The sequence below is a fragment of the Sceloporus occidentalis genome, unplaced genomic scaffold (assembly GCF_023333645.1).
Source record: "Sceloporus occidentalis isolate IW3139 unplaced genomic scaffold, rSceOcc1.0.p SCAF_3, whole genome shotgun sequence".
Lineage (NCBI taxonomy): Eukaryota > Metazoa > Chordata > Lepidosauria > Squamata > Phrynosomatidae > Sceloporus > Sceloporus occidentalis.
In genome coordinates, this window is record NW_028316983.1 from 42,173,972 (window position 1) to 42,198,155 (window position 24,184).

The 24,184-nt window shown below is 38.8% G+C and overlaps 1 protein-coding gene across 9 annotated transcripts in view; it reads right to left on the reverse strand.

Moving 5' to 3' along the window:
* Positions 1-24,184, reverse strand: part of CHD6 (chromodomain helicase DNA binding protein 6) — a 157,810-nt gene that overhangs the window by 80,965 nt on the left and 52,661 nt on the right. For 6 of the 9 annotated variants that reach the window (XM_089514140.1, XM_089514141.1, XM_089514136.1 and 3 more), the window contains 2 exons: positions 10,799-10,924; positions 9,873-9,928 (listed from right to left, as the gene is read on the reverse strand). In XM_089514140.1, coding sequence (XP_089370266.1) covers positions 9,873-9,905 — 33 coding nt within the window. In that variant the 5' untranslated portion in view covers positions 9,906-9,928; positions 10,799-10,924. Of the gene's footprint in view, positions 1-9,364; positions 9,530-9,872; positions 9,929-10,229; positions 10,400-10,798; positions 10,925-24,184 lie in introns of those variants that run through there. The other 3 variants (XM_089514139.1, XM_089514143.1, XM_089514144.1) reach the window with 2 other exon arrangements.

The following is a 24,184-nucleotide window of genomic DNA, read 5'->3' on the forward strand; positions in this document are numbered from 1 at the left end:
ATTGGTCTTAAATGTTCAAATGAATAATAGCTATGTTTGGAATAAGCAGTTGCTCCACTTTTGTAATAAAAAATCTGCAAATAAGTTTGTAAAATGCAACTCCAACTTAAAAATAAAAATAAGAGAAATAAAGTATGATATTTCCCTTAAACCAACATTATAAACCATATTTCTGCATGGAAAAAAGCTATCTATTGGAGCTTATCTTTGGCTTCTGTATTTGTATAACTCCAGTGACATCTTTGTTTGTATTGATTTACTAGTTCTCTTTGGCTTGGGTAATGTTATTTCTTTAGCTAATTTGTGTGTATTTATTTACTATTATAATAGAACAAATGTTTGAATAGAGGTTTTTAATAGCACAGTCTGATCAGGCTTTCTCAAAAGGAAGTCCTAGTGAATTCAATGGAATTCACTCTGTGGCTGGGTTGTATGTGCTTGTGTGTTTTTAGATAGATAGACAGACAGACAGACTTTAAACCAAAATAAACAACATGTCAGTTTCTAAATATTCTAAAACTTAAAGATTGTTTTACTTTACAAAAATTACATAAAATATTATAAAGATGTGAGAAACTGACTGTATTAATAAATTTATTGTGAAAATAGCACTTTAATTTAAATTATATGGTTTTTTAAAAAAAATAAATAAAACACTGAAGAACTTTTGGGAAGTCACTGCTTGTTCCATCTTGTTCCAAGCATGCATACTTCTATAAGAGGCAAGTGGAATAATTTTATGGGAACTGGTTCTAACCAAAAATCACAACAGCTGACATTTGCTGCATCTGTGCTCACATTTAAGCACAATCACTATAATGATTCTTTAGTGATCATATGCTTTGCAGTCTCCTCATAACCTGAACAGCTCAGGCCCCCTATTGGGAAGAATAAATAAAAATGTTGGGATTAGAATTATAATGATAATAATACCATAAATGCATAACTATTTAAACGTATAGTTCTTAGCATCAACTACAGCTTCTAATTACACTAACATGTACTGTTCTCTTGATATATACCGCTGGCACCCTGTTCAGTAATTAGAAGCTTGACTTATAATTATTCCAGTTCACGTTTATGGTAGTTGCATGATAGCAACAAACAAAAGGGCCCAAAAAACTTACCTATGAAGCTTCATAGCCCCCACCAACAAAGCCATTTTGAGGAGCTGGACAGCAGGGCTGTGAATAATGAGGTGTCCAGCCCTCTCCTAGTCGCAGGGCACGCTTAGATTAACATCTATAACAGAATGCCAACAGGAACCTTCAAGGGTCTCTGCATCTCCCTGAGCACCTTGTGACCTGGGATGCATCTGCACTGCAGGAAAAAATGCAGTTTGACACTGCTTTAACTGACATGGTTCAACATTATGGAATTCTGGGATTTGCACTTTTGTGAGATACTTACAGCTCTGGTGCTCCATCAAACCATAAATCCCAGAATTTCACTGCATTGAGTCATGGCATTTAAAGTGGAGTCAAACTGCATTATTTCTGCAGTGCAAATGCAGTCCAGAAGAGGGCTGGGTATATCATTACTCACTGCCCCACTCTCCAGCACCTCCCAAATGGTTGTGATGGTTACAATCCCTAAACAACAACTAAACCCAACATGCACTGCTGGGCTACAATTAAAAGTACTGGCAAATGTAATATCAGAGCCATTGGCAATAATCTTTGAGAACTCCTGGAGAACAGGAGAAGTCCCAGCAAACTGGAGGAGGGCAAATGTTGTCCCCATCTTCAAAAAGGGAAAAAAGAGGATCCCAACAATTATTGTCCAGTTAGTCTGACATCAATATCAGGAAAGATTCTAGAGCAGATCATTAAACAGAGAGTCTGTGAACATCTAGAAGGCAATTCCATAATCACAAAAAGTCAACATGGGTTTCAGAGAAACAAGTCATGCCAGACAAATCTAATCTCTTTTTTTGATAAAATTACCAGCTTCATAGATGAAGGAAATGCTGTGGATATAGTATCTTGATTTCAGTATGGCCTTTGACAAGGTTCAACATGACATCCTAGCAAACAAGCTAGTGAAGTGTGGGCTTGACAAAGTAACTGTTACATGGATTTGTAATTGGTTGACTGGCCGAACCCAAAGAGTGCTCAACAATGACTCCATCCTGGAGAGAAGTGACCAGTGAGCTCCCACAGGGCTCTTTCTTGGGCCCAGTGCTATTCAACATCTTTATCAATGACTTGGATGACAGAATTGGGGACATACTTATCAAATTTGCAGATGACACCAAACTAGGAGGAGTAGCTAATACCCCAGAGGACAGGATCAAAATTCAAAATGACCTTAATAGATTAGAAAGCTGGGCCAAAGCTAACAAAATGAATTTCAGCCCGGAGAAATGTAAGGTACTGCACTTAGGGCGGAAAAATGAAATGCACAGATATAGGATGGGCGACACCTGGCTGAACAAGACTACATGTGAAAGGGATCTGGGAGTCCAAGTAGACCACAAGTTGAACATGAGTCAACAGTGTGACGCGGCAGCTAACAAGGCCAATGCAAGTTTAGGCTGCATCAATAGAAATATATTGTCTAGATCAAGGGAAGTAATAGTGCCACTCTATTCTGCTCTGGTCAGGCTCCACCTGGAATATTGTTTCCAGTTCTGGGCACCACAATTTAAAAAGGATATTGAGAAACTGGAGCGTGTCCAAGGGAGAGTGACTAAAATGGTGAAGGGTCTGGAAACAATACCCTATGAGAAACAACTTGGAGAGCTGGGGATGTTTAGCTTTGAGAAGAGAAGGTTAAGAGGTGATATGATAGCCCTGTTTAAATATTTGAAGGGATGTCATACTGAGGAGGGAGCAAGCTTGTTTTCTGCTGCTCCAGAGACTAGGACCCGGAACAATGGATGCAAGCTACAGGAAAAGACGAAGGCTTTCATGGCCAGCATCCATAGTTTTTTGTGGGTTTTTTGGGCTATGTGGCCACGTTCTAGCAGAGTTTCTGGTCCAGCCAGAAAAATCAGCAGTAGCAGAACATGCCACAAACCATCCTGGGAATAAAATACTGTTTGAAAACACTGAAGTTCTGGACTGTGCCAACCACTACCATGTCAGAATGTACAGGGAAGCCATTGAAGTCCACAAACACCTGGACAATTTCAACCGGAAAGAAGAAACCCTTGAAGTGAACAAAATTTGGCTACCAGTCCTGAGGAATAGCAAAATAAGAACTCAGCAAATGCAAATGGGAAACCATTCAGAGTCAGGGGCTTTCCCAGCAGATAATGACCACCAATTAGCAGATATTAATCCTCTTTTGCATTTGCCTGCCAGCCTGAGGCCGGCCATTAACACAGAACAATACACATGCAAATCACTCTTGCATTCACAGTATATATACAACCAACTTTTTCCAGGCAAAGCATTCTCTGAAGATTCCAGCCACAGATGCTGGCAAAACGTCAGAAAGAAACTCTGCTAGAACATGGCCACGTAGCCCGAAAAACCCACAAAAAACTACAGGAAAAGAGATTCCACTTCAGTATTAGGAGGAACTTCCTGACAGTAAGGGCTGTTCGACAGTGGAACACACTCCCTCGGAGTGTGGTGGAGTCTCCCTCCTTGGAGGTTTTTAAACAGAGGCTGGATGGCCAACTGTTGAGGACGCTTTGATTGAGATTTCTTGCATGGCAGGGGGTTGGACTGGATGGCCCTTGTGGTCTCTTCCAACTCTATTATTCTATGATTCTACAAGGAAACTGTGGTCAGGGCTATCCCTGTAACTAATCAGGGTGAAGGAAATTCCTCAGAAGGGCAGAATCATAGAATGAGAGTTGGAAGAGACCACAAGGGCCATCCAATTCAACCTCCTGCCATGTTTCACAAAACTACAGTTCCCAGAATTCCTTAGCATTGAGCTAGGTCAGTCAAAGCGGTCTCAAACTGAATTATTTCTGCAATGTGTTTTGGACCTGAATGCCTCCTGATATTCATTCCTCCCCCCCCCCCAAAAAAAATCTGCAAATATTTCCAAGCCCATTACAAAATACCACTATAGTGATCATCATCTAGGCTATTGATCATCATTCATAGGAGATTCAGGATGGCAGCAGGCCAGTTTGGAGGGTACAGGACAGGAAATGTGGAGGGAAATATAAAGAGAGGAAAGCTGCATGTTAGATAGATGGACTCTATTAAGGAGGTCACGGGTATGAGTTTGCAGGAACTAAGCAGAGCAGTGGAGGAGAGGGAGTCATGGAGATGCCTCATCCACAGGATCACCATGGGTTGTGGTCGACTTCAGGGCAGTTAACAACAACAAATCCTAGCCATGCTATTTAGACAAATTTCCAGTGTAATCTGTAATTTGGATTTGAGTATTTGATTTCACATTATTGGTACTTGATGCTTTATTAGGAAGAACTACACTATGGAGAAAAAAACATCCAACACTTCACAGCTGTATAAAGCATTGTCCTTCTGATCCCTTGCACGTTATGTTGGCTTATTCTGTGCATACAACCTAGAGGCTTTTCTGCAACAGTTCCAAAATTAGAGGACAGCCCCCATTATTTCAAAGGCTCCAGAATAAAATGGATTTTTTTCAGTCCCAGAGGAATAACAAGTTTTGCTAGCCTAAATGCTCTTCCCTTTCTCCCACCCATCCCCCAAGTATGAAGTTCTCAGGTTAATCAACAACTGAAGAAAAACCAGTCAAACAAGAGTGCCTCTTTGCTCCCTGGAAAAAGAAAGGGAGCTGAGTGTGGAAGCAAAAACCTTTCAGGCAACTCAGATACTATGAAAGGCAGAGTCTGGGACAATGGTTCCTCTGTGTAATATTACCTCTCTTGCAGCACAAAACTTTGAAATTCTTTCAAATACATCTCACATTAAATCAAGAACATTCAACTGAACAGCTCCTTCAGGAAAAAAATAAAATAAAAAGCTTCTCTTCCAACCAGAATGTCCATGAAGAAATCACATAGGGCCAGAGAACTATTTTGGCTGTTGTAAAGACTGACTGACTGACTAAATAAATAAATAAATATCATTATTTCTCCACTCACTCCCTGTAAGACTCTGGAACTTGTCCTTTCTTCTTCCAGGACATAACCTTTCAGGTGGATTAATTCATAATCCATCAACAATATCTGCTCCAAACAGCCTCACTGGAAATTATTAATACAGGGAAGGAAGTGATGTCAATTTCAGTTCTATCCCAGGCTCCACTGGCACTTATATTATAGATAAAATGAAAACAGACCTCTGTAGTAAAGCATAAATCTTAGTATCCCAGCTCTATAGGAAAAGGCAAGAATATACCAAGAGGATCAGGATAGCTTCACCAGGGCTAAAGAAAATAAGTCTACTGATCAGAGCAAAGGCTCATCTTTAAGTTATGCTCTTCCCACAGCAACCAAGTTCCTATGGGAAGCCCTTGAGCAGGATATAAGTCTTATAACATTCTCTTGCTTATGTTTCCCAGGAATGCTATACTGGAAATAATATACATGACTAGTAGCCACTAATAGTCTTAACAGCTATGAACTTACTAAACCCTCTTTAATGACTATCCAATTTGTGGCAATGAATCCCAATTTTTAATTATGCACTATGCAAAGAAATGACCCTTTATCTAAATCCCATACCATTTCGTTTTAGTAGATGATCCCAGGTTTGCAATTTATGAGAAAATATGGAAGTATTTCTTCTTATCCATTTTCTCCACATCACACATAATTTTACACCTCTATTATGTCCCTTTCTCACCTTTTTAAAAACTAATGAGCCTCAAAAGTAACACTTCCTTGTAGGTGAGGTGTTCCTGCGTTCCTATAATTTGGTTTTCTCCTTTCTGCACCTTCTCCAGTTCCACAATATTATTTTTGGAGATGTGGCAAATTGAACTGAGAGTTGGAGGTCAAAATTCTATATCCCTACTGGAATAATTATACAGGAGGAAAAAAAGGAGGATGGTGATAACAACAAAGCAATAAGAAAAAGACAGCAGTGGCAAAAAGAGAGAGAAAAGGGCTGTGGGACTGCCAATTTTCCTCCTCCTCCCCCCCCCCCCCCCCAATATTGCCTTGGCTTCTAGGACGTCTGTGACCTACCTAGGCTTTTAAGATACAGGCAGCTTTGAGAATGCCATCTTTCTGTACCCATCACTGTTCCTTTTGTTATTTCCATATGCATGTATAGTGAATGCCAAACCACACAAGTAATATATCATGGTATGTGTTGCATAGGATCCTGGTGTCGGTGATTATCATTCAAAGAGAAATGGAATGTGCTGGAAATGCACAGCCAATGCACACATTAGTATGAGATGGGTGGATCAAGCCATTTCATGTAGGAATTAGCAAAGTTCAAATACTTCAAACATCCTCAATGCAAATACCAGTTTTTGACTAGTATAACTCAAAAAGACAAAAAAATGGGGGAACATCCAATTAAATCCATGACAGAAAAAGAAGACACATCTTAAGATGCTGGAAAGATGGGCTTCTGTTAATTAATTAAAGACCATATTCCAGCATCTTGAAATGTGTCTCTTTTTCTTATAAATTGGTTAGTATTATGTATGCTTCTCTCTCAATAATAATGCTTTTCTTTCTCTCACTCTAGAAATGGAAGAAAGAATCAGGTGAGCAATTTGAGTCGGATGGGCAAAAAAGATTTAAAAAAATTTCTTGCCTACATTCTCTGGCATATTTGGAAGACAACAGACAAAAAAAAACCCCTTTCTCTCTCATCACAACTGGCCTTGGAAATATCCAAAAGCAGCTATAACTTGGGTTGCTTCCATGTATCCCTGGAGCACAGAGGGAAATCAGAAATGAATGTGACCTCTCTTCCAATTTCCAACTCAAGTGAAAGGCAATGCATAATTGCATACAGAGCACCAGAAGTGCCCAGGAATGGTGAGACTATTGGCTGATTATAGGCATCTCAAAGACCACAAACCCTTCCCAAATGATTCTTTCCTTTCCAGCACAAAGGAAGAGATATGTTCCCATTTCTTAGTTTTCTGTACTATGTGTCTCTCATTTTATACTAGCCAGACAGACATCAAAATCAAAGATGTGGTTGCCTACGGCCTCTGCATTTATAGACCTTTATGCAAATACATCAATTGCTTCAACACCCTCCCCAACTGTAGCACACATAGGAAAAATAAGGACGATAATAAATCAGTTCTATACTTTTGTTACAGGAAGAAAAAATGTCACATTGTATCAGATTCTGCCTCATTTAGCTGGATGCAAATTGAAATAAAATCAAAGACCTGAGGTCTAGGACACACATATATAAACAAGTAATAAACAACTTTTCAACTTTTTCACTTTTTGTATGTTTTTAATTGTATTTTTCTTTTAAATTGTGAGCCACTTTGAGATCCAATTTTTGAGGAAAAGTGGGACATACATAAATATAATAAATCTGTTGCGTTGTTGTTGTTAAAAGATTCCTTGTTCCTGACTTAACTATATATCTTGCTATTTTTATAACTGCAATGTAATGTGGCCTTATAGATTTTCATGCCTGCCAACCTTCTTCTCTACACACACACTTTGACATCCCAAGCAATACAGCTTGTAAAAGGGCAAAATTGCATTGAATTGCAAATTGTGGAAAATGGAGTTGAGTGGGAGGAGCGAAAAGACTAAAGCAGCCAACAGCAGCTTCAAAAAGAACAAACAAAAGTTGGCTAGCTAGGAGATGGCTAAGTGTATTCTACTCTCTGGAGACAAACAGTGGAGTATGGTGAAAACTACAATGAAAGAGGTAATTTTACAAGCAGGATAAACAGATGAAAAAGCACGAAATAAATTTTTTTTTTATTTCAGCTGTAGTTTAAATCCAGTTCCAGAAATGAGGAGAACTGCTAAGCAATGTTGCTTTAAACTTTGTTTCCAAGAAAACTCAGAAGGACAGATTTATTCCTTTATAAGAAGCTCACTCTAAAAGTTCCCATTAGAAAGAGGACAGAGCACAAATGAGTACAGAGCACATTGGTTTATGCTAAGCTTCTGAACATATTTCTCCTAAGGAACTGAAGCGTTCATATATAAAAGCAGGGTTCTTTTTATCACACAGGCCACAGTCAGATTTGCCCAGTACACATGCAGAAAATACAATGGCTGCAGCTTCATCAATCTCTCAGGCATAATTATTTGGTGTGCAGCACCAGCATATCAAAAGGAGCAGCAGATCCAGATATGCAGAGGAAGGAAAAGGAGTTCTTTCTAGAACCATCAACAGACTGAAGCATTTGCACTTACAGTTTTTGCCTTTTAAGTAACTGATTATATTTAAGTTCAGATACTGTATATACTTGACTATGTCAAAAAATTTATGCTCAAAAACTGACCTTAAAATCCTGAGTTGACTTATATACAGGTCAGTACAGTAATACTGCTTAAAAAGGTCCTGAAAGAAGCACCACCACTCTACTCTTCATGCCTGTGCAGTGATTTTAGAAAGAGTTGCTAAGGCAGGTGCGTGTGTGTATTTGTGCATGTGTGTGAAAGAGGTGATTCTAATGTTAAAACCTTCTCTCTCCCTCCTCCTCCGGATCTCTCTGACCATCAAACACACCATTTCCCTCCAGTTCCTTCACAATCCGATGTTAAATTTATCCATAGGTCATATCAAAATCCATGATTTTGGTCCTAAAACCTTCCTTCAGCTTATACACAAGGTCAACATAAGGTACATTAACATCAATATGGGAAATGTGTGATATGAAGAAAATGTAAGTTATTATTAGCAGCTAAGTAGCACTTTGAAATATTTCTTGCTATAATATTCATGACAACTTTGTAAAGAGAATACATTATTGACCCCATACTGCAGATGGATGTCCTGAGGTTTAGAGGAAATTACTTGCCTATGGCCACCTACTCAGTTCATGACAGAGGTAAAATCTGAACCAGGTAGCAGCTTCCTTATTCATAGCTCAGTCTAACAATGCCACTCGAACATATGTCTACTCGAAAGTATGCTCCACTGCGTTCAAGACTTAATCTCAGGTAAGTGAACACAGAATGGCATGGTTAGCCAAAGTCACTAGGCTACTCTAATTAGCTGAGATGTTCATGATAATTCATTTTTAAATTCCCCAATATTCTATGACAAAACAGAACCATAGGTGCTTTTTTTAAAAAAAACCTGCACTTACTGTACACTGAAAATAAAATTTGCTCTGGACTATTACTTCACCCGTGTAGCCCTAGCTCCGTCTGGTTAAAAAAGCACTATTCTCATCCATCTTCTCTTGAACTATATTTCCTATCAACTCCAGCCAGCATGGCCATGATGGAAATGTAAGTAAGCCAGCCAAAGATTATGCCAGCTAGCGATAATCAGTGGATAGTTCAACATACCTAAATGGCATCAAGTTGGGAAAGGCCGTTTTAGGCTCCAATCTGCTTTTCCTGGTTTTGCATCTATGCCTCATTTTTTATGTTGCAGTAACTCTTAAGAATTAAATGGTACTACAGCTGGGTTAGACTATGCATCATTCATGTGATGTTCCAAATGTTGAACTGCAACTCCCAGCAGTCCTAGGCAGGAAAAAGCATGAAGAATGCTGTTAATTCCAGTTCAACAACATTTGGAGGGACACACAATTCCCATCCCTGAATGAGAGCTAACAACATAGATAGATAGATAGATAGATAGATAGATAGATAGATAGATAGATAGATAGATAGAGTGAAGACTAGCAATTATGTTCCCAAAAGGAACTAATGTTGTTATGTATGTTTCATTCACCACTCAGCAAACAATCCAATTTCTACAACTCAAAAGAGAGATAATGGAGCTGCCCTGATGAGCCACACTGGACAAGGAGTGCAAGCAACAATTTACTATAAAAGTAGAGTTACCAACCTGTTTTTCTTTCTTCTGTATTTTCATTATCATCAACTTTGGGATGTATATTATTTCTGTAAAACACAAGATGAAAAACTCAAGGGGAAAAAAATTAAATACACAAAGTCCATTTGGAAAGTATTTCAATATAAAGCCCTATTTGAAAACATGAGATGCCACCATAAGACCAAAAAAAAAAACAAAACAAAACAAAACAAAACAAAACAAAACAAAACTCAAGAATGAAGAGCCTCTGGAGTGTAAATAACAAGGACTCCTGTGGCAGACCTAACAAATGTATGGTGGAATGAATTCTCAATTTATTTATTAGCCTTTAAGACAGCAAATGGGGAACATATTGCCATGACAATTCACCTTTAAGTAAACTGTAGATGTGGAAGCACAGCTATTTGGGGTCATGGTGGTGTTTTTGGCAGTCTGAGCAGCCTCCAAAGGACCCAAGAGGTGGAAACATGGTCCCTGTTCCTGATTCAGTTGCCTATACTGAAGAGATCTACAACTGCTTCACTCTATGCTACCTGAACACATATCTTAGTTTTTATCATCTGAATAGTAGGGGAGAAACAAAACAGAAAGCACAAATGTTGTAACTACCAAAATAAAGTGCATTATTTAGACATAAGAACAATGTTAAGAACTAGAGTAGCCGGATCACAGTCTATTAAACTGGAATGAGTATTTTAAAGGTGTAGACTAGCCCTTTGTTAATCTGTAATGTGTATAATAGCCTTGAAATCCAAAGCAATAGTCTCAGGGCTAAAAGAAACAAATGAAAGCATTCTGCTAATTAATAATACCCCTTCCCACGGAAAATTTATACTGTGCAGAAATGAGAAAAGATGCTCCTAGTAATACAAAATAGCAATGACTGGGGACTACTTCCCACCTTCTTATGCTCACACTCTGAAACAAAATGCACTTACCTTCTCCAGGAGCAATACATTGCCTTTTCTTATAAGGAAGAGAGGAATGAAGAAACTTGTTCAGTTAAAATGGATAGGAAGAAGGTGTTTATTCTACAGCTGAGGCTTTGTCCTCATGTCAGTATCCTGGGAGGAAAAGGCAGAGACATACAAGAGAGAAGAACAGTCAGTACAATAGCAGATTTAAGAAAGGAAATAGCACCTGTTAAGGAAGAAATTGCCACATGTGACAGCATGGTATAGTGGTTGGTCAGGGCTATAGTGATCCTGTTCCAAAGCCCCACTTAGCCATGAGGCTCACTGGGTGACCTGGTCTAGTCACTACCTCTCAGGCTAACCTACTTCATCAGGCTCCCATAAGGACCAACTGGAAGTGAGCAGAATCACATATGCTCCTTAGAGGAAAGAATCTAAATGTAATAAATACACAAATCATAGGAGAACTAACACACTGATTACTCACTTTAGAGCTTTGTTGTGTTCTAAGCAAACCTTAATTGACTTGTATTTTATAGATGTGATAGTTCTGTTTAAGGGAACACACTAGCCTAGCCCTCTCTATAATCACTTTTATCATGCAAAAAGCAGCCAGGTTGAACTAGAGAACCTCTTGTATGCATTGAGGCTCTCCTGTCTGTTATGTATCCTGATTTTCCAGGGCTCTGGATTGCATGGATATGCATATGGGAGGCTCTCTGATTCAGACATGTTGCTTTCCACATGAGCAAAGCAAGCAGAGAGCAAATGGGAGTTTCTCTGATACTTTACTTTAAGTTCACTTTCGTGCAATGCAGGACAACTGTTACTATTAACAGTTCACTATTGGGCAGGTCTAGTGGCCAGTTTTCTTTTCTGTGCATTTCCAGGGCTTGTTAAGAAACAAAGTCTAGAAGTCCCTTTCTGGTTTTATAAAATGGGTATTTTTGTTATCTTAAAGATTAGAGTAGACCTCTGTGATCTTTTTTTAAAGGGTGAATTGGTGCTCTTGGAGGCTTTCAGGTGAGAAAACACACCATTTTCTGCCAGAAAAAGGGTGGTCCAGGGTGAATCAAGCACAAAAACAAATCTGGGATTGCATGCAACCCCAGGGCCAAACTCCCCCCTCCCCTTTAAACAATTAGCAGTAAAGTATTGCAGAGATGCATACATAGTACTTTACATTAACAGTGCCTACACATCACCATCCAACAATTAACCACATGCTAGCTTTATTATGTATTATAAAACAAGGACAGACAAGTCAAACCTAGACTCCTTGAGATTAAATGATATTATATGCTAAATATTGCAAGCAACTGTCCTATAGCCCTACCCACACTTCATTGTGTTGCTGAGCAAACCCTCCTTTGTCAAGAGCAGTGATGTGAAAATCTGCAGGTTTGGTTTTGTTTCCATTTTATTTCTTGGATTTCTGTCAGCTTTCTTGTCCAAGTTTCATATTGGGATTGAAGCCTCTTTCTTTTTTCTCTTTTGTGAAAATTTGTGTATATTTCAGAATGTGAAGTTCCCAATATACACATTTATTTTCCATATTCTTCCCACTGACATAATGAGCATTTGCATCCACTTTCAAATAGATGCACTTTAATCATGCACACTTACTGGGGTATAATTCAAAAAGAAAGAAAGAAAAGAAAAGAAAAGAAATTTGAACCCTCACAATTTCCTCCCAATGATGGAAAATGTGCTTTTTGTTAATAGTCTTCAAAATCCCCAATTAGATGAATTCATCAAAATGCTCAGGTAAAGCAATTTTTCTCCATCTTTAGCCATAAGTCTCAGTCCTGGGGATAAAGTTTCTAGTCTAGGAAACATTCTGCCTTCTCAGCCTTATTACCTAAATGAAAAATACAATCCAGTATTAGCTCAATTCAGTGTCTCAGGTACTGAAATAAGTACACTTTGCAGTGCAGGTAAAAAAAAACAGAGCTCTTCAGACTACATCACAGCTTCACAAGATATAACTCTATATAGGTACATCAACAGAGTTTGGAGACTGCTTAATCAACAGGCTCCCATAGATAGAATGCTTCATGACAGCAAAACCAGAAAACCTAGGCAGCAGAGACCTGGAATTTAAACTTTCTGTCAGCCAGCCTGGGAAACTGTTGAAGGGTGGGTGAGATTTCTGTTATATTAATACAAATAAAAATTATCTCAGTATGCAGATGATAAGAACATTGTCTCCAAACCTCCAAAGAATTCTTAAAACCAAGCTCAGCACTTTGCATAGGCTGAGATTCTGTTCCCATGAGCAATGAAGTGATCGTTTGTGTCTTTTGCTTTCTTTGCTCCGAACACCGTTACTGTCACATAGAACCTCTTTAGCTAGGAGGCAAAAGCCATCTGATAAAGAACACCACAAGCATCAACACACAGCAACAAGGACAAGCTGGATAACAAGCAGCAGGATAGTTAAACACAGCATGCTGGGAATTTTCTGCAGGTCAAATTGTACCATGCATACATAATGTGGGATTCATTAGTGCCATCCTAATTCGCAGGAGGGAGGATTCATCATGAAAATAATTTTCCAGAAAAAGCCAAAGAAAGGTGGAGTCAGAGAAGGCAGGGGAGCACATCTGGAACAAGAATATCATTGCCGTGTCTTGCTAGAATAAATGCAATAGGCAACCTCTCCAACATTCTAAAATATCTGTCTGCACGCCTGTCTATTGCCTTATTTATACCTGACCTTGGCTTACAAGATAAAAGGAAATACAAGTAAAACCACATGTAGCTAAAATCTATTAGTTCCCAAAAGCCTGCTGGAATAGAAATCTGCCAAAAATGGGGAGCAAGGGAGCCAGCCTTGCCTCGATAGAAAGAGAAGAGTCTGAAAACACCCATGGAGAAAAACAGGACCTTCCCCCATGCTCCCACCAGCTTCCTGTGAGGGTGGTGGGATGGAGAGAGGCCTCTCCCCTGAGAGGTAACAGTCCTTCAGATAAAGTTTTTTCTGGATGTACAGAACAATACACCGATTAACATGCAATCACTTCCTTTCAACCAACAGTATATATACCCCACTCTCTTCCATGCCAGCATTCTCTGAAGATGCAAGCCACAGCTGCTGGAAAAACATCACAAATAAACTCTTCTAGAACATGGCCTCACAGCCCCCCCAAAACACAAATAACTATAGATACTGTTCGTGAAAGCCTTTGACTTCACAGTCCTTCAGATAGCTTGGACCTGGGACCTATAGGGTTTTATAGATCATAATCATCATTTTGAATTATGCTGGAAATAGACTGGAAGCTATTGGAACTATTGTAACAAAGGAGTTGCGATTCCCTGTAGCCAGCCCTGGTAACAATACTGGAGTTTCTGAATACTGTTCAAGGATAGCCCTACGCAGAGTGAATTACAATAATCCAAACAGCATGTAAAAAAGGATGGTGTCATTCACATAAATCCTCAGCATCCAGGTTAAGGGATGAGTCCAGGTATACACCCAAACTGTGAAGAAAATGTAAGACAACGTATAAATCAAGTTTCTGCAAGGCCATCAAACAGCCAAAGGAAAGCAAGAGCCCATAGGCACAAGAAGCTGCAGCTAAACATTATGTGAAGGACTTGCATCTTCCAGTACTTTAAAGTCTTAAGAGACTCCAACTTGCTGCTTCCATTAGATTAAAAGGCAGATTTGGACCATGAGGCATTGCTTTGATTGAGAGTTTCTGCATGGCAGGGATTGGACTGGATGGCCCTTGTGGTCTCTTCCAACTCTATGATTGTATGATTCAAAAGAGTTCAAGTTTACCTTCATTACAGCAAGGATAAAGAACTCTACCTGAACAACAGATTTTTAATGCCATCAAAAAAGCTCTTTCTTTTACTACTACAAAAGAGCAGAAAAAGTGAAAAACAGGATTTGCATGCTGCAGAGGTTTGAAAGGTCAATCTTGGCTTCCTTGATCTTTTGGTAGGCCACATCCAGATGCCCAGCAGGGACCAGAAGTGGCATTTCAGCTAACCAGAACTCACTTTTAGAATTGTTTTGAAGATGGGGGCCAAAAGAGTGTTTAGATGAGAAAATGATTCCCTTGGGTACCTATTTTTTAGTTGAAAAATGCTTTGAACAACTAAAATGGCTTCTGGAATGGACAGGGGCCACATGGGCACTCTTCAAGGGCTGCATAGCGCCATAAGCTCCATGATTCCCACCCCTGGTCAAGCTGCTAACTCTAACTACTAATCTCAACTGAATTAGAACTAGACAATCAATGGGACTTACATTAGTGTCAATTTACGAAGTTCTACTCAATTCAGTGGGGGTTAAGGGTGAAGGACCCCCATGAATGTAGAAAAAAATGCAAAGAAAAAAACACTATTATTTTTAACTAAGACAAAATCTCTCTAGGAATCTCTAGATCCTCTGGTGCTACTCTATGGCTAACATCTGCCAGAAGTTGATCACAGAATCATACTGGAGGACCCACAAATGCCTAGAGAAATGTTTTCTATAGGAACCTCTAGGTTCTCCAGCACAACTCTATGGTCAACTTCTGGCAAAGTTGCACTGGAGGACCTAGAGATTCCTAGAGAGAATATATTAATCAAAACCACAAATAATCAAATCTGCAAAAATAAAATCCACAAATATGGAGGGCCAACTGTATCTGGGACTAATAACTGGATTTAGCACTTAATTCTTTATTAACTTTATTAACTGTGGTTTATTACAAATTAATAAACCACAGTGTTTGATGGGTAAGAGAACAGTGTGTATGTTTTACCTGGCTGAAAGAAAACAGAGACAGATCACTGAGATACCTGAGGGAGTTTCTCTTCCTCACATATATACCTGCCTGAGAACGAATGTCTGTTGGGGAAGCCTTCCCTTCTCTGTGTCCCACTTGAGGAAGCAGTACAGTGTGGAAGGAGATGCGGGAGGGTCTTCTTTCCTGTGGCATCCTGGCTAGGGAATATTCTCCCCTCAGAGAAACCAATACTGCTTTTACTAAAAAGCCATCCAATTGGTTTCCAGTCGGTAATGGCGTCATGCTGAGAAGTATCTGAATGTGTTAGCGAGGGGACAACTTGGGAAATGTGGCAACTAAACCATTGGTCATTCAACAGACAGTCTAAAATTATCCCCCTGGCACAGGGGATTCAGAGAGGGCCTGACAGAGGTTCAGTTCCTGCTCTCTGAGTTGTTAAACTTTGGTGACCCAAGAACACCACGATAGAAGAAGGCAGAGGGACAGAGGGAATCAGAGGGCAAACCATGGCTGCTGCATTGCATCTACCGCTTGTTCAGACAGTGAAGCCTTCGGGGCCTAAATGAGTTTATTAATTTGCACAAGTGCAAATAGGGATTGTTTTAATTTTTTAAAACTGGTTTTAAATTGTCTGGTTTTACGTGATAAACTATTAAATATATATTTTTTGTCTTTTGGGATTATTGTTATTCTTATCTAGTGTCTTAAGCTGATTTCACTGTACACTAGCCTGAGATACTCTGATATAGGGCAAGATATAATGATTTTCATAAAGATAACTGACAGACTGTTATATATCATGCATTGGATGGTTTCCCCAAACCTGAAATTTCCCCATGTTTTGGACTATAAATCCCACCATCCCCAGCCAAAAAAAGAACAGTGAGGTTTCAAGCCATCTGGAAATTGCTAACTTAGAGAAGGCATCTTACAGTATAAAAAGAGCCAATTTAAATGAGCAACAACAAATAGACCACTAGGGAGCAGGGATGTCAGCCACAGTAATAATAATAAATAAAATAAAACTTTAATTTATATCCCGCTTTTTGTTTCCACAATCAAAGCGGCGTACAACCTTTAAAAAAATACAATATATACAATTCCCCCCTTAAAAAAGGATTAAACAATTCCATCTATTAAAATTACAGACAATAAAAATCTAAAAACAGTAACTAATAACATTGACGAGAATCTTGTTAAGAGCACTATGCCAGTGTAGGCAGTATCAGCGGGCGGAAAAGAGCCACCATGAAGAAAGTAAAGCATTGGTGAAAGGTGGCAATCCATCATCTGTTTAAAATCCTCCAGTGAAAGACGGTCCACTACCCTTGAAGGCAACCTGTTCCTCTGTTGAACGGCTTTTACCATCAGGAAGAGAGTTTAATTCCCCATTTGGCCATGTAAACCCACTGAGTGACCTTGGGCAAGTCACACTCTTAGCCCCAGAAAACCCCTTGATATGGCCTTAGGTCACCATAAGTCAGAAATGACTCGAAGGCATGCCACAACAACAAAGTTTTTTCCTAATTATTACTTAGCATCTTCATTTATATACTCTGAATTTAATTATTTGAACCCTTTTGCAAGACAATTCTGCAAGATAAATACCGTATACCCAACTCCATAGAGCATAATTTCCACACTCCTGACTATCTTGATTGCTCTCCACTGGATAAGCTTCAACTTGTCAAAAAAAAAATTCTTAAGTGTAGGTCTGCAAAACATTTCTAGGTGAGGTATAACCAAAGCAGAACATAGTGGTACTGTTACTTTCCTTAATAAGGAAGTTATACCTCTGTCGATACAGCCTGGAATTGCACTGGCTTTTTTTGTACTACAGTACACTTCTCCTTGTAGCCTATCAAGACACTGCATATTTTTCACAGGCTCTGCTATAATTAATGTAAAGCATGAAAAAGAAATTCCCTAAAGATAAAGGTAAAGGTTTCCCCTTTGACATGATTATCTCCGTGTTCAACTGTAAGGGGTGGTGCTCATCTCCATTACTAAACCAAGGGAACCTGTGGTCATGACTAAACGCCCAGGCACATGGAACACTGTAAACTTCCCACGGAAGTAGTAGCTAATGATATTAGTTTGGGGGATTTTTAGGTAAATTCTGTACTCACTGAATTAGGCTTTCTGTTCCAACATTCCAAGCTCTTCACAGACCCAAAGTGTGTCTGTTTCTACTGTAAGTGGGAACCCATGAGGCTATGAGTATCAACATGGTATGCTAATCATCCACCCTCACCCAATTTCCCCATGAAATGCTGGTATACCACAGCTCCCAAACTCAGCCTTTGGGTACCTCCACAAACATGAGCAACACAAGTCTTCCCAATACTATTTTCTTCCAAAATGTACATGTACAGTACTTAAAACATATTTAGTAGCCTAGGCAGAAGATTTGTATGACTATAACTCTGCAAAGTTGGCAACAGCTTGTACCCATCTTCACAACAATACTTTATAAGTCCCATTTGACAACCTGTAGTTAAGCAATTAGCAACCTGTAGTAACACAAGAAAGGATGATTCTCAGACAATAGCTATTACAATACATGGTTATTGTTAGAAATATATTTGCAACCTCCTTAAGACAGTTGTAAGCATCCAAGGCTTTACAGTGCTTCTTCTTCCTTGCAAACTTCCTAGCTTTCCAATTTTACATTCATCTGAAAACCTCCACACTTTAACAATCAGATATACCAAGATCTCTACTTTTGTATTTATTAAATATCTATAGAGTAAAATCTACATGTTCAATTTCATATGAGGCTTCCTAGTTTTCTAACTGGGCTATGTCCTTTGTGGAGATAAGCAACTTCTCACTAGTGAATTACAGTACTTAAGTGCTCTGTTTGATTTTATGTTATTGTTATGATTAGAAATGGCCAAGATTTATTTTAACTCACAGATGTTTTATATTTATGGTAACACAAAATATAGACATTTCTTATTATCTCTTAAAATGCAAAATCCTCTTCAACTCAAAAATAAGAATACAAATGTATTCCCAAAATAGCCAAAAATAAACATTTTCTAACAGGTGGGGCTATCATACTGGGCAAGCGAATCACTACTCAAGCAGTGTAAGGTGACAGCCCTTCTACTAGAGCTGTTGATGAGCAGTATTTGCCTGTTACCCTGCTCTCTTTGATTTATTTTCATTTTCCCAAGCGTGACACATTCTTCCAACAAGGCTGAGGCAAAATCAAGTTCCAATTATGCATCCTTTCCATCTGGATTCTCTGGGGAATTCTCAGAGACATATAACACATACAGGAGAAAAGCTGTTACTGAATCCACAAAATCCACTTCAATCTACTTTAAAACAGAGATTATTCATACTGGCTTCAAGCCACATAGTGACACAGTAAAAAATGCAATGATCACAAATGCTCCACTGTACAGCTGGGGCCAAGTTACACTAGCCTGCTGTCAAATTTGTCTTGGAAACCCTAAAACGGCTCTTACTATTGCCTCCTTTTCACCTAGGAAGAAATACAGTACTCATATATACAGAGACCAAAACAGCAGGAAAAAACAAACAAAAGATGCACTAGTAAATTCTGCACTGCAGCTAGAATCACACTAATGCTGCAGAAACCCTCCTAGCACTACCAGATTTTGTGTTTGCAACTACATACCACAATGGACACCAAGGCATTTTAGATTTGGAAAAATGTAGCAAGAGATTTAGGTGCAGTATGATGAACCCCATCAGTTACCATGGATTGTAAGTGCTAAAACTTCACGTCCTTCTTAAGATGTCGTATAACATCTACCACTGCAATTGTAAAACAGAATGAAAGTACAGATTAGGCTGGCATAAAGACTAGCTTTTTGGTTTTGTCTTGCAAATAAAACAATGCCTTCTGCTTGTTTATACTTGATAAAGATTTCCCACAAAAAATCTCCAGATCTAGATTAAGATACAGCCACTCACACCTCTGGATTTGTGTCCAGTATTATATGATCACATACATTTTAGAAATAAAAACTTGTAACAGAGGTGAAACATGCAACAGTGGTGATCCTTCCTAAGGTGCTATAGCGATCCACAAATTGAATGAAATACATGTGATGGACAAAGTTCAAATTTATATGCAATGTTATTCTAAGTTAAAAGGGCAAACTTGAAAAACAGGGATGCAGAAGACTAAAAATCATGTTGCAATTAGCAGACAGCATATTCACGTGGGCAATCCACAACTAGGTGACTCTGCTGGGTCACATGAGAGACAGCAGCATGTTTGCAATAATGGGCCAGCCGTACATATGGTTCCTCCAAAAAGCAAACAATTCCTTCTAGCTAGAGGCAATTTAAAGCACACAATTGTTCTTAAACCAGATTAAAAACCAAAGTGGGAAGGGAAGACTGGTTTGAAAGTTTGCACAATGTAGATATTAAATACCTCTATGTGCTTCAGGGCCAGGAATGGGCAACCAGAGAAGATGTGGGGGTAGCACCTAATTTTTATCATAGATCTAAATCCAAGCAAGCCAAACTTACTTACTATTTTTCCTCAAAACCATACATGACTGGAGGATTTTGGCTGTTTTTCTAAGAATACAATTTGGGGCTCTTAAAAAACACAGGGCAACCCCAAATAGCCTGGAGATCTCTGAGGGTGCAATTCTCCATTTCTGGTGCTCAAAAAAGCATTTCTGACATTTGGTCCAGGAGGGACAGAATTGGGAGCATACTTATCAAATTTGCAGATGACACCAAATTAGGAGGAATAGCTAATACCCCAGAGGACAGGACCAAGATTCAAAATGACCTGAATAGTCTAGAAAGCTGGGCCACAGCTAACAAAATGAAATTCAACACGGAGAAATGTAAGGTATTGCACTTAGGGCGGAAAAATAAAATGCACAAATATAGGATGGGGGACACCTGGCTGAATGAAACTACGTTTGAAAGGGATCTAGGAGTCCAAGTAGACCACAAGTTGAACATGAGTGAACAGTGTGATGCGGCAGCTAAAAAGGCCAATGCAATTTTAGGCTGCATCAATAAAAGTATAGTGTCTAGATCAAGAGAAGTAATAGTGCCACTCTATTCTGCTTTGGTCAGGCCCCACCTAGAATATTGTGTCCAGTTCTGGGCACCACAATTCAGAAAGGACATTGAGAAACTGGAGCGTGTCCAAAGGAGGGCGACAAAAATGGTGAAGGGTCTGGAAACCATGTCCTATGAGGAACGACTCAGGTAGCTGGGGATGTTTAGCCTGGAGAAAAGAAGGTTAAGAGGTGATATGATAGCGCTATTTAAATATTTGAAGGGATGTCATATTGAGGAGGGAACAAGCTTGTTTTCTTCTGCTCTAGAGAACAGAACCCAGAACAATGGATGCAAGCTACAGGAAAAGAGATTCCACCTCAACTTTAGGAGGAACTTCCTGACAGTAAGGGCTGTTCGACAGTGGAATGCACTCCCTCGCAGGGTGATAGAGTCTCCTTCCTTGGAGGTCTTTAAACAGAGGCTGGATGGCCATCTGTCAGGGATGCTTTGATTTGGATTTCCTGCATGGCAGGGGGTTGGACTGGATGGCCCTAGTGGTCTCTTCCAACTCTACGATTCTATGATTCTATGATTCTAGGGATCCAGGGACTGCCCAGAAATTCATTGGAGGCCACATATGGCTCACAAGATGCACAATTCCCATTCCTGCCTTAGGTAAAATCCTAAGTTTCCAAGTTATCTTCAAATATATAAGACTTTCCCGTTTTCTCAGAAGTAAGTGGTCCTGGCAGTCATTGAATACTGTAGAATCAAAGAATCTTTGTGTTGGAAGAGACCACACGAGGCACCTAGTTCAAGCCCATGCCTTGAAGGAATACACAACTGAAGCACTCCTTAAAGATACCCATCCAACCTCTCTTTAAAGACTTCCAAAAATGGAGAGTCCACCATACAAGGCAATCTATTACACTATCTAACAATTCTTACAGTAAAAGAAAAAAAAATCCTAATGTTTAGGTGAGCTCTCTTTTCCTTTTTTTTTTAAAAAGAAATTTATTGAAAATTAAAAACACACAACAACAATAACAGAGGTATCTCGGTACAAACTCACTAGTCTTTGTATCAAGTTGTACATCAAGAAGAAGTTGGACAGAGCAAAGATCAGAAAGGGTTACATAACCCAAGGGGGAGGGTGTATATGTACAGATATATATACATATATATATATTTACGTGTTGGAGAAGTGGGTCTTTCTCTATTCCCCTAAAGTTTAGATGTTATATCCTATCTTCTTTCTTAGTGTTTTTGTTTCCCCTTTACCTCTTATCTTCCCTTATATCCCTTCTTGTTCCTTCTGTTTTAATTGAACTCCTTCCTGCTGTGACCTTCTACTTTTTCCATCCTCTCCTTAGATCCCTTCTTCTCTTCCTCCCTACTAATTACCTTCACACTTCCTCTTCTCTCTTTTCTTTACTACATACACTCACCTTCCAACACCTACCTTACCTTCATTCATTCATTCTTCCTCTTCCCTCTTCCACTCCTCCACTATTTCTCATCCCATTCTTACCAGACTTCTCTCTCTGATCCTATTGGGTATAATTGTTTTTATTTTCCACCCTTTTGAACTTACTTCAAATTTGTGGTATCGTTATTATTTTCCTTTCAAAGGTCCATCCACAATGATAGTATGCTTTCTAAATCTTCCCTTTCTGCTTATTCTTGATCTTACTGCTATCTATTTATTGATCCTATACGTAATTCTTTTTAAACCCACCTAATATCTTTGTTATTTTAGGTCGTCGAGATTTTTCGTTACATCTTAACTCTCCAACTCTTATGCTCTAGTAGAAATGATATGCGTGCTCTACTATTTTATTTATTACTATTATTTACAAAAGCTAATTGTTGCTATCTTTCCCCATTCCTTGTTCAAACTTTCTAAAACTTTGGCCCATTCTTCATTTACTTCCTCTAGAGATTGATTTCTAAGCAATTGTGTCATTTTATCCATTTCTATTGCATCGTAAACTTTCATTAGCCAATCTTTTTTGCTTGGAATCTTTTTCCCTTTCCATTTTTCCGTTAGAGCCAATCTCACCATTGATATTAGATAATACAAAACCTTCCCATGTCTTCTGTCTACATCCTCTTCCCACATGTTTAATAGAAAAGTTTCAGGGAGAAATTTGATTTTTGTCGGTAGAATCAGGTTTATCGTCTCATATACCTTTTTCCAGAAATTCTTAACTAATTTGCATGACCAGAGGCAATGATATAAAGTTCCAGGTTCTTTTTGACATTTCCAGCATAAATTGTTTGTTGATTTATAAATCTTGGATATCTTTTCTGGCGTTAGATACCAACGGAAAAAGGTTTTATAGTAGCTTTCTCTCAAATTATATGAAGCCGAGTATTTTCATCTCTTTTTCCACACCGCTTCCCATCTATCTAAATTCAGAGGGTAACCAATATTTTTAGCCCATTGTATCATATTTTCTTTTATTACTTCCTCTTCTTGCTGCCAACCAAGCAATAATTTGTAAAATTCTGATATCCATTTTGGGTTTTCTTTTACTATTATTTTCCCAAATTCGTTTGGTTCAACCTCAAAATTTGCTATTTTGGAATCCGCTTTGAATCTTTCTCTTATCTGCCAATATCTAAACCAATCTAGTTCTATTCCTTCCTCAAAGAGTTCTTTTTGTGTTTTAAATTCTACGTTTTCTTTTTTGTCTTTTTTTAGTAACTTTGAATATGTTAGCCAATCTGTTTTTTGTCTGGTTTCTGATCTTTGAATAGCTTCCTGGGGGGAAAACCAATTGGGGAATTTTGCCATAATTCTAAATTTATATTTATTCCACGTTTTAAGTAGTGACCTTCTGATGTGGTGTAAATTAAAATCTTTATTTGCTTTTGTTTTCTTGTAACCCAAATATGCATGCCATCCAAATATTAGTTTGTCTTCCTCAATCTCTAATAGTTCTTCGTCTTTTAGCAAAATCCATTCTTTGATCCACATTAAACTGCAAGCTTCGAAATATAGTTTTAAATTTGGTAGGCCTAATCCACCTCTCTCTATTGAGTCTTGCAAGATTTTTAACTTAATTCTAGGTCTCTTTTTTTGCCAAATAAAATTACTTAAATCTCTTTGCCAATTTTTGAAAAAATTGTCTTTGATTACAATTGGGAGTGTTTGGAATAGATATAAAATTTTCGGGAGAACCATCATTTTTATTGCTGCTATTTTCCCCATGAATGATAAATTATATTTTCTCCATTTCTCCAATTTCAATTAATAATAATAATAATAATTTTATTATTTTTATACCGCCCTTCCATAGATCAGGGCGGTTCACAGCAAATATCAATAAAACAATTAAGAATACATAAAAACACCCCTCTCTCACTGACCCCTCCCCCCTGGTAAAAAGCCACCACAGCGGCAAGATAGTCCTCCGCAGTTCTGGGGAGCTTCTTCCCAGGTGACATGGGGGGGGGCAGCGGCAGAAGTAGTCCTCCACCAGCTCTCAGGCAGTCCCCGATGTTGCTGGGTCTGCCTGATGGCTCCCTCTGAGGCCGAGATGACAGTTGAAGAGGGAGGGGCCTCTTCCTTCAGGCAGTCCCCGATGTTGCTGGGTCTGCCTGATGGCTCCCTCTGAGGCCGAGATGACAGTTGAAGAGG